The sequence below is a fragment of the Dendronephthya gigantea genome, unplaced genomic scaffold (assembly GCF_004324835.1).
Source record: "Dendronephthya gigantea isolate DGI-Jeju-01 unplaced genomic scaffold, DenGig_1.0 000113F, whole genome shotgun sequence".
NCBI classification, from domain to species: Eukaryota; Metazoa; Cnidaria; class Anthozoa; order Malacalcyonacea; family Nephtheidae; genus Dendronephthya; species Dendronephthya gigantea.
Window position 1 is genome coordinate 347,240 of NW_021163123.1, and position 12,141 is coordinate 359,380.

At 37.9% G+C, this 12,141-nt stretch overlaps 1 protein-coding gene across 1 annotated transcript; it reads left to right on the top strand.

Moving 5' to 3' along the window:
• Positions 1-5,935: 5,935 nt before the first annotated feature.
• On the top strand, positions 5,936-8,497 carry LOC114535228. Its single transcript, XM_028556608.1, has 2 exons — positions 5,936-5,947; positions 8,162-8,497. The coding sequence occupies exons 1-2, from the start codon at positions 5,936-5,938 to the stop codon at positions 8,495-8,497; spliced, it is 348 nt and encodes a 115-aa protein (XP_028412409.1).
• Positions 8,498-12,141: the final 3,644 nt, after the last annotated feature.

The window sequence follows — 12,141 nt, forward strand, 5'->3', positions numbered from 1 at the left end:
GGAAGGCTAACTTAAAGGAATTACGCAATCCAAAAGTGAAGCCAAAAATGGCGGTCATGAAGCCTTCTTGGGCGTCATTCTCAGTTTCCCAAACGCGCGGTCAATCGTCAAACTTTATCATTATTACATTGCAAACGGCGAGGCGTGTCGTTTTCATTGATTTAATTAAAAACAAGAAGGAATACGATTTGAACTTCGTTTTTTGCTTATAAATCTGCTAATTACATTTTGCAAAAGGCAAGTATATGTTCATTTAATATATTATATATGAATATTTTATTTCAAGTCAACGACTCAACATGTTCGACTGTTCGATTATAAATATTTAAAATATTGTATTAACGATTTTTGCATAAATCTTTACAATTTATAAATAATGCTGAAAATTTTTATTATCAAGGATGTCATTCTTATTCAAATATTTAGTTTATTTACATGATTATGTTATAATTTAAATTTATTTACACTATTTACATATTTCAAGTTCTCAATCATTCATTGGTTTTGGAACAAAATGAGTTTGTTCATTTGATGCCTCTGACTTGGAAGTCCCTTCTTCACAATAATTTCATTGTAGGTTTTGGCGTAGGTAAACAGTCTTAACTTGAAGAACTGATCAGCAATACATTTGACTAACCAGAGATTGTGATTATCAAATAATGTCTCATTTAAACACTGTTCATGAGTTTCTTTTTTAGGTATGTCAATTTCGGCAAAATGCTGGCTGACTTCTGTTACCATTTTCTCTTTCAGCCTTTTTTCTTTGGTGATGCTGTCGTTGGTGGCACTTGATACATAATATTTAAACACTTGTTCTGCATATGACACTACTTTCAGGACAAGTACAGAAGGGAGGCGTAGACCACCTTTGTTCACAAGGTTGGTAAATGTAGAGGCATTGTCATACATGTTGTCAGTGGTTTTAGAGCAATAGTCGTGATCTGATCTTTCTTGGCTCTGACTTGGTGACTCTGTAATATTGACTATGCACTGTGGACAGGATATTTCTTCTCCAGCTTCGATACAATGAATCCACAGATGTAATGCAGCACATACATAGTGAACTCCAAGTGTTCTGCTACTTGCAAATGTTGCATCATGGCATGTATTTGGCTGTCGTCTTCATGGTCATCCCTGTGGTAGGCTTGTCTTTCAAAGGAGAACGATGCTTTTGGGTATGCAAGACTGGCACTACAGAATGCTGATCTAGGATCTGACAATTTGCATTTCGCGATGCAGTGATTGAATTCTTTAGCAACATTCTTCGGAGCGTGTACTTCAGTTGAAGGCAATTGGGGTTGTTATTCCATCCACCTCTTGCACGAATACACGAGAAAAGCAGCTCTATGTGGTCCTGCGAGAATTTATAGGTCAGGAGGTATTTGAATGGATTGACTTGCTGTGTTAGCATGGTTGTGGCCATCTCAATGGTAGACTTGATTGTGACCACGAAGCCCAGGATGAAGGTTTTCCTCTTGTGTTTAATCAACAGTTGACCATCACCTGACTTTAATGACAGCAAGTAATTTGCAATCTCTAAAAGTTCTGCTTCCCAGGTATTCTTGTTTATCAACTTCAAAGGTTGCTTGCTTCTCTTTCCCAAAGGATTCCTGGAGTTAAGAATATCAAAGACCTTATCTAAATGGCGGATGAATGTGACTGTGGCTTCACTGTTGTGGAATCTGGGATCTTTTTCAGCGATGTTCAGAAAATCGATGGCATCAGCAACAGATGTACTGAGGGTTTGTGCAGCAAGGTCTACTTTCATCTTGTGCTTCTCGTACTTGATGTGATTGGTGGTTAACTTATTGGCGAGCTTCATGCCGTGGTTTTCTTGTACTTCATTCAAATGCTTGAAGAACTTCCAATGGATTCCTTCATTTTGCACAAATATTGATTCGAGGCTTGCTAGGGTATTTCTTGCAAGCTTCAGCATGTGACAAGGATCCAGCACAACAAAAACATCATAACCAAGCGTTGGATGTTTAAACTTGGTTATCATGGATTTGTATGTCAATCCAAATACACAACCAAGCAGCTTGAAGGTAGCAATATTGGATGAAGTGCCATCAGATGTAATGCACCAGACCTTGAGACCAATTTCAGCTGTTAGGATTAAAGCTTTTCGAACAAGTTCAGCCTGAACAGATGCTGATAGCTTATCGATGAGGAAATATGCAATGGGGCACTTCCAGTGACTGCGTAATCCAACCAGTGCAAAAACTAGGGCCTCCGAAGCCATAACTTCTGGTGATTCTATCTGTGCTAGGCCATAGTTTACAAAGCCAACAAATTCATCCAGTTTTGGATCCCACATTGTTTGTTTCCTGATTGCCATTGCATCAAACACCAGACAGCAGTCTATCTTCTCTGGATGGTCTTCAATTTCACATCTCAGGATGTTCAAAGCCTCGGTTATGAAGCCAGGTTCACAGTCCACTGATCTTGCCCAGCGTTTAATCAGCGAGGGAGCAGGGAGGGGAATGATGGTTCGCAGGAAGTCATAGGCAGCTGGTGAGTAGAAATGTATTGTAACTGCAAACTCTTTAATTTCCTCACTGTATCTTCTACCACCTGGTGGTGCCTTGTTGTTCTTCATAGCATTGTTAAACAAGGATAGACTGAGACCATCAAAGTTATTATGCAGTAGTTCTGCTTCCTCTTCTTTGATGAACAATTTCTTTTTCAGAGTGTTAATGAGCTGTTTCATGTTTCTTGCTTTGCTTTCTCGTCGTCTTAGCTTTTGCTGTAATGCTTTTATTCGTCGCCGTTTAACTTCTCTCATGTATTGACATGGGGTTTTCTTTGCTTTTACTGGTTCAACCACGTGTGAAAACTGTGGGGGCTTGGCATAGTTATGGTCACTCATTACATCTCTTACTGAAGGACCTTCTTGTTCCATGGGGCTGGATTGTTCCAAACTTCTCTCTTGCTTTAAACATAGTTCTAGTTCCTTTATGTCCATTCTTTGGAGGTGTGATATTTGATGATTATTAGTATTGATGGTGAGGGATTGTGTTGGCACAGCATCTTTTTTTAGAACAGTTGATCCATTTTTGGTTGTTGTATAATCAGAGATCGAAAAATGATTGCTACATATGCGGCTGAACTTGCTTGCTTTCCAGGGATTTCCTTGTCTATCAACTTTATTTATTGCTTTTTCCCACTTTGTGATTAAATCTGTATTTTTCACTGGGAATCTATTTAATGACAAATTGCATTTTTTTTTCTTGTGCCTTGGATTTTACACTTTTATGCGGTTAGGTCAACTGTATACTTTAAATTAATGAACCATACACTTTTATACTTGGATTTAACATATTAAAGGCCATCATATATAATTATGAATAGAAAAATAAAGCAATTTATTATTCAAAAGGTTGTTTTTTTGTGTTTATATTTTTATAAATTTTTATATTTCACAAAAACGACTTCGTCAAACAGAAGTTTCTATTTGCTCTGAGAACAGTAGCGTAGCCAGCCCGACAATTTTGTCCCGCTATGCAAATGTCAAATCATTGTCATTATTTATTCTTTAGAAATGCATTGTTTTTTTACACTCTGTGAACACGGTAAAATTAGCATAGCCGGACGAAATCGTCGGGCTGACACGCTACTGTCTGAGAATAATGATCAACTACAAACTGTATCTGAACAAAATAGTACGGGAAAAAATGACAGACAATTGCTTTAGTTAAACCATGATAGGGTCATGATAAAACGGCGAAATGTTGATTATATTTGTCAGTTACGATAACAACAACAGTCGCCATTTTTCTTTCTTCCCAAGAAAAATTCGCGCGCTTTTATTGTAAACTGATTTAAAGCCCCCAAAACAAAACAAATTTAAAGCCCCCGGCCCCAAACAAAATTAAACATAGGCGCATACATTAGGTAGACCAATGAAATTCTTTAGGGATGCTTTTCAACTATAAATTCTATAAAGCTCGCGTTTTATACAATACTTTCATAATTTATTTTACAGTAAAATTATATTTACCTGTGAAAAAATACAGGCCTATTTTCCTTTTTTCGGTCGTTGCTTTTACAGCGGGGTACCACGCAATAACGTGGCATTTTTATCAACTTGCAGTTGTTTCACATTTTGAATTTCCTATCAGCTTTTTACACTAACGCCTAATATATTTTTGCTTGGGAACAGTACGTAGAAAAGATTGAAGAAAGTAGCAGGCCTTTGCATTTTAAATTTCCCGCGCCTTAGTTGACCGCGCGAAAAAAACGCGTTTGGGAGACTGAGAATGACGCCCAAGAAAGCTTTATAAGCCGCCATTTTTGGCTTCACTTATAGATACTGGAGGTAACCTTCCATGTTATACAGTTCAGTGGTGGGACTCGGCATATAATTTCTTTGGCTGAAGATGTGTATAGCCATCAACCACGCAGACTTGACTGCGTTTCGCTAAGTAAGATTGGAACCATTCTAGCTCTAAATTTTGAACGCTCGTACAACTTCTTTAGTAAGATTTTATGATCAATAGAGTCAAAGGCTTTCTTAATATCAACTGAAATTAATCTGGTTATTTCTCCATTGTCCATATTTTCAATCCACTTATCACTCATTTGTAATTATAAGGACAATTTCGAATGTTTGGGTCGGAAGCCCGATTGAAAACGTGAGAGCAGAGTGATCTATCGGGTATTGATAAAGTTGACCAAATTATTATTTCTCAAATAGTTTACTAATTATGGGAAGAATAGATATTGGGCGGTAGTTCTCACATTTCGTTCTATCTTCTGATTTATAAACAGGTGTTACCCTAGCTATTTTCCAATCGTCAACAAATATACCAGGTATAATAATATTGCTAGATAATTTCAATATTCTTGCAGGGATCCCGTGAACCCCGGTTGCCTTGGATGTTTTTAGATAATTTAAGTTTTTCAGAATGTTAAATTCAGTGATTATGTGGAAGTGAAATTGTGAATTTGCCTCATTTTAGTCACGGTGGAGGTCTTCGTTATCGGATGAACATTCACATTCAGCAGCAAGGGTCGGGCCGATATTAACAATATCCGTGGCCTTCGTCGAGCTCGGTTAACAGTTGATCATGCAACTTAGACATTAGACTTCCTTTTTAAAGTGAACTGTCAGTTCATCTTTCCGCTGGTAAAACGGTTTAATCAACAAGACTCTTGTACTTCAGCTGACGTAGCCTCCGGTCTCACTTTTGATTATTTGTTTACAACCGAATTTAAAAGATTCAAAACGTTTTTCCGAGTTGGCAGAGTGCCCCTCAACTTGCTTTGCAAAAAAGCAACATCCTTGTTTAGAATTAGCCAAAATCTGCGCCCACATGATGTAGTAGATCTCTGAGGCTGTTAATTTAAAATGATGTCCTTTTGTCTGCAGAGTTGTTTAGTCTTATCACGGCTGATTTCGTACTATCTAGATCATTTTTTGCTTTTCGTAATTGGCTTTCTAGTTTTTCTACGTTTTTGTTAATGTTTGCTCCACTAGATTTTTGATTCGCGTGCTTTGAAAGTATTCCGCACGATAATGCAGACTTTCAAGGACTAAAATGACATGATTTTCTGGTATGTCCTAATTTCAAATGACAATTTCCGCATTTTGACAAATGTCCGGTGTTTTGCATGTTCGCCCTTTCTAGACTGTTATCAAGTTCTTTGAGTTCGACTTTTTTCGCCGTTAATTTTTTCTCGATGTTTTAAACAATTTCCCCATACCTCTTGACGTGTCGGTCTAAAGGTAAAACTGGTCTTTCAGATTTTGCTTCGTGTTCAGGATTTGACTTTATTGTGGTACTACAACCAAGGTTATAGCTGTTGTCATTCACACACAAAATCTTCAGCTTTCCTTGTTTATCAACGTTGTTTTGTGCAATGTTTTGTTGAGATATATCTAGACAACGTCTGCTTCGAGATTTTTCTGTCAATTGTTTACTTTTGCTGCTCGATGGCTGTGCAGGTAGAGGCGAGTCATTGACGGCAATACGAACGAGTCAACGAGCAACTAAGCAATTAAAATTGTAGTGCTGACGCAATTTTGACTGGTCATATGATTCTGTAGCTGGGTCTACACCATGGCACAAGTCAGTTGCAATGGCTAATGCAAATAAGCCAGAGTAATTAGAATTTAGTTGCCTTTTTCATTTATAAATGTTACGTTGTCCCCAGAAAACACAAGCATTTGACAAGCATGGCGGATTGCAATGGTATTTGCCGTGTTGTACAGTTTAACAGTGCCAGGACTAAATGAAATGGTACTCATGCAAACCCAGTGTGCACCAGTGTTAATAATCTGTACAAACTGACTCATAGCTGGTGTTGCCAAGGCCACTCTCACAGCAAGATTACTCAGACCATCGACAAGAAGAAATTCCATTTTGAGAAGCAGTTGTCCAGCGTGTATTTCAGAGTCACATAACCATCCTGATTTATCTAAAATGTTCAGCTTAGAGACTTGGTACAACGTAACATTTGAGTCAAGATGTTCCAAATGTTGGATAGTCAACCATGTCTCAGGATCTGGTGACTCTATAGTTATTATACTCTATGCATGGTTTTTGTGGCACATTCCATTCCATTCAATGCACATTCCATGTTTTCATACATACCATCTTGCTTTTAAGTCTCGCATCTAAGTCTTCCTTGTCTTCTGTATTCCAAGGACCTACTAGGCTCTGCTGGTGATTTTTGCCATTCCTTTCCAAATCCATGTTATTATTTTCCGAGTTGGCAAACAGTGTGTGACTGATATCTTGCTCCAACAAAAGGTTGAATTTTCTTTGTTTTTTCTTCGGGGTCAAAATCTCTATAGTATCATTATTCTTCCTCTTCAGACTTAAGCGAAGCGGGAGTCTTGCATAGTCTTTCGATTTCTTTTTTGCCAGTTCACATTTTCTTAGTAAGATTTTGCAGTTCTTTAACATTTCCCTGCAACATTTGCCTTCATGCTGTGGATTAGTTATAGGTTGCTCCTCTGATTTATTACAATCATCATCAGATTCACTTGACGAAAAGTCATCAACATGTGTGGCTGTATCGAATTTCTCGCTTAGTGAGACATTATCAGGAATATCATGTGTTGATAAGCTTTGTGAAAGAAATCTCTGAGTCGATTGGGACAACTGCAGAATCTATTTTAAAGTATACACTAGCCTTGTATAGGATAGTGACATTGCTTCCCAGTTCCATTCAGAAAAGTGTTTGTAGATTGCTAGAAAATGCTTGCAAGGCCAGTGGTGTTTTTTGCCAGTCGTAGCAACTGCATGATGGCATGCATGGTAGTAAGGTCACCAAACTGAACACAGTAGGACGTGTCACTTTTGCTCTGGCTTTTAATCGTAAACTCACCATAACTCTTAGGAATGACACTAGATCTTTCTAACGTGTCGGTTGAGGATTATACAATTACTTAATGGTTTCCGTGTTTGGATGGCCTGATCCAAACACGCGGGAATGTTGCGAGAGTTAAGAAAAGCGCGCGAAACACGAGCCGAAGGCGAGTGTTTTGCGAGCTTTTCTTAACTCGAGCAACATTCCCAAGTGTTTGGATCAGTTCATCCAAACACGGAAACCATTAAGTAATTGTTTTATAAAATAACAAACCATAATAAATTTGTTTTGTTTTTACCCGCGAAATTTCCGTGTTTGGATGGCCTGATCCAAACACGGGCTTCAACCAATCAGAACACGCGTTATATACATGTTATTTTATAAAAGCGCTTCTGACAATGCATGACAAACTGCCTTAGTCGGTTATGGAGCCACTTCGGAAGCGAGATGTTGTATTGACGATACGCACTTGCACAACGAATATTACTTTCAACATACCTTAAAAATAATATGATTGAATAAATATATATAAATTAATTCATTAGTAGGTAATTTTTATAACATATAATTCCGGAATATCCAAGTCGAAGAAGCTGTCCGTTTGTGCAACATTTGCCTGCCGGATATATTATTAGTAGAAAGTTTAGGCACTTCGTTGAATCGCATACAGTGTAAAAAAAACTACTGTTGTACAACAGCAGCAGAGTGCAAAGCATGCCCCATTGCATATTGCAAATCCTCTCAGGAAGCCATGTTGTATTCATCCAGTCTTGGAGTTTCTTATTATTTTTCCAAATTTCATTAATAATCAATTCAATCTTAGCACAATCTAATTCAATCTTAGCACAATCTTGGAAAACCTTGGCAAGATCCTGCAAAAGCTTTGCAAGATCCTGTAAAATCTTCGCAAGATCTTGGAAAACCTTCGCAAGATCATGAAAACCCTTTGCAAGATCCTCTAAAATCTTTGCAAGATCTTTTAAAACCTTGGCAAGATCCTGCAAAATCTTGGCAAGATCATGCAATACCCAGGGAAGATCATGCAAAACCTTGGCACGATCATGCAAAACCTTGGCAAGATCATGCAAAACCTTGGCAAGATTATGCAAAACCTTGGCAAGATCATGCAAAACCTTGGCAAGATCCTGCAAAACCCTGGCAAGATCATGCAAAACCCTAACAAGATCATGCAAAATCTTAGCAAGATCATGCAAAACCTTGGCAAGATTATGCAAAACCTTGGCAAGATTATGCAAAACCTTGGCAAGATTATGCAAAATCTTGGCAAGATCCTGCAAAACCCTGGCAAGATCTTGCAAAACCTTGGCAAGATCATGCAAAACCCTGGCAAGATCATGAAAAACCCTGGCAGATCATGCAAAACCATGGCAAGATTATGCAAAACCCTGGCAATATCCTGCAAAATGCTTAGATCCAGATTTGATTAGGGAAAAAACAGATATAATACTCTGTTGTCGTAAAAATAACTTTATTAACAACATACCGTGTACTTTAATAACATTGAATAATAATAGTAATAATAATATGGCATTGTTTATTATGTTCATTTCTTATCATCAGTGGTTACACCACTACATATTTCCTCTTTTTTTTCTTTTTTAATCATTTTCCTTCGTATATCCCTACACTTTTGATTACAGGCATCCACAATCACCTGGTAGGACTTCTTCACCCTATCCTCACTATACTTGATATTGAGAACATCTAAACGATAAATAAAAATTGTCTCATAAAGCATAGTATGCATTATTTACCCTATCTCTAAGGTCTTCCCATGCAATTGGATAAGTTTATTGGACATGCGTTAATTAGAATAACAAATCGTCTTACCAAACGATTTGGTTACTCGTACAGCATCCAACGGTTCCTTGCTGGACTTGCTGCACTTGAACAGGATTCTATCCTGCAGCTCAGTTTCTGTAAAAATGTGGCTTAGCAATTTTATTGCACACTTCGCCGGCTCTTTTGGTGGTGCTTTAACGTTCATTAAATTTATATCGTTGTGCCACAAGAAGAAAAGAACATTAAAATTATGATTATGATACATGGCCAGTATGCGTATACCTAAATATTGTTCCTTTTACAATTTCACGATTGCCCTAATTGTGTATGATTAACCCTTTATTGCACGGATTATTTCGATTAGACTGAAGCACTAGGCTATGAGCATGTTAAATCTCGTGAAAAACTCATTTGAATTACAAAATGCGTGAAAGAAGAAAGCATAAGTGCTTTCTTACGGTGTATGCATGGATTAAAACAGCTTATTAGGAACGCATGTAAATGACGTGTTCCGTTCCTATTTCAAGAGGAACAACAGTTCAAACGGAACAAATTGTTCCTAGGTGAACTTAATTGTTCCAATTGAGTCACGTTCCGAATATCGGAACGGTTTGAATGAGGAACAATGTTAATTGTTGTTCCTTATTTAGGAACAAAAATGTTCCGCGCGAGGAATCCCTCAAACAAACGGAACTATTTGTTATGCACATGCAGGTGTTCCCTTTTTGTTGTTGCTACCCATTTATTGTTCCCCCCGTTTCTGTTCCCCTCTTATTGCCCCCTTGGCATATTAATTAACAATACATTTTACGCAGTGAAATACCGTGTGTATAAAAATAATAATATAAATAATGATCAGCATGCAATATTATAAATGCATTGTGCACCCAAAGTTAAGTATGCCTTATAAAAAGCAAGCAAATTTTCTTCGCATAGCATTCTTGCGTTTCATATGTTTGCACGTAGAAAAGGTCAAATAGACTGGAAGTCTGTTGATGGCGCGTTTACAAAGCCGAGACGATTGCATTTGGCTAAAGGCAGCGACGGGTTAGACCATTGCCCAGTAACAGGATGTGAACATTCAGGATTTAAAAGTCGAAGAGGTTGTCGTAAACATGTGAAAACAAAACATGCTTGGTATTTTTTTTTTGACGAGAAACTCAACGTTTCCCTTTCGTCGATTTCAAAGTCAGAACTGACTCAGGCAAAAGGGTGTAAAACAGTTCCGAGCTGTTCTGCACACAATGACTTTGCTCGCTCGTTCTCCAAGTGGCTTCAAAGCAGCTGCGGCGGTGGCAAATCTCTGAAACAATCGGACATTAGAGTTAGCAGAGCGTTAAAGTTTATAAAGTTTTGTTGTGACGAGAATGGCGAAGGCGAAGAAGACGTGCTAAATTCTCCTAATTTGATCGATTACGCTTTGGGATGTCCCCAATTGCTATCAAAATTCGTAGACAGTTTAAAAGAAAAGTGGGGTCTCGGACAATCGGCACAAATTTCGTACGTCGCAAGTATTTCTGACTTACTGGATTTTCGTAAATTTAATCGTCCCCCCGCGTCCGTGCTTCAAAACTTTGCCGTTACCGAGGTGTATATCAAGAGAGCAAGGAAGTATTTAGCAAAGGACATGAGATCAAATTGGACAACTGAATCAGACATAGAGACCCTGGAATCGCGCAGAAGTTGGGCAACCCTTTCCGAAGTTCAATCTTTAATTCCATTTCACGAGGAACGTTACAAATCTGTATTAGAAAATTGCATGGTGTCTCCTTCTTCAGTCAAAACTGGCGATGTTACATTTGCTACTCGGTTCGTTGCGGCGTATATGTTCTTGAAAGTCAAAGGTTGTCGTCCAATGACCTATCAGCATCTAACCTTGCTAATGTTCGAAAGTGCAAAAAAGAATGAAGGAATGGTGGATCAGAAATTATTCAAGACCGCAAAAAGGTACGGTTTTGATAGTGTATATTTTGACGAATGCAGCATCCAGTTGTTGGAGAATTATATAAAGTACGTACGACCCCTCCTAACGCCAACTTGCGAGTATGTGTTGGTAAATCGAAATGGAAAACAATTTCAGAAACTTACAGGTGTTTTCAGTGTTTTGGTGTTTGAAGCTATTGGTAAATACATTCACCCTACTATAGATACAGACAGATTATCGAGACGGAAAGTGCACAGGTTCTTTTACCAAACGAACAGAAATGGATATCTGAAGACCAAAAGCATAGCTCTAACGTTGCACGTGTTCACTATCAAAAGAAAAGATCTCGAGAAGTAGCGATGAGAGGGCGCCAGTGCATGCAAAAATTACTGCACATGCAGAAGTAATAGTTCTCACAATGAATACCAAAAGCAGCATCAGTCGTCATCTCAGGAAGACAATGTTTGCCAAGACATTGCAACTACTTTGTCGCACGTATTACCAAAACGGCGTTCAGGTGTTCGCTTTACATCTAAAGAAGACAATTGTATACGACTGGGCATTGCGAAATTTGGTTTACGTTGGACAACGATATTACGCGATCCTGAATATAATTTTAATGCATGTCGTGTTCCAAATAGTTTAAGAGAAAGGGCTGAAGACTTAAAATTAGTGTGACCTCTTAATGTACAGCGTTAATTACTTATCCAATACTTATGAGTATGAAATGAATGCATTTTGTAAACATTAATACAAAATATTCATTGCATGATTCTTGTTTATTTCTTCCTGTAACTCGTAAGTGTTTTCAGTACATAGAGACGGAAAATATTTGAGTCTTTCCAACGTTTCAAAAATCTATAAGCACCCAGTTCATTTTGTTCCTTGTCCCAATACAACTGCTACTGAACAAAAAAATGCGACTTGCTATACACGCTAGTGGCAATGATCTTCGTGAATAAATCTTCCAAGCTCATGCAGTTTAAGTTCACTAAAACAAACAGTGGGTTACGACTTTATTGTAGGGGATGGTAAAAAATCTTTCATGTACAATGCAATGATTTTTTACAGAATATCACTTAATTCCCAACTAAAAG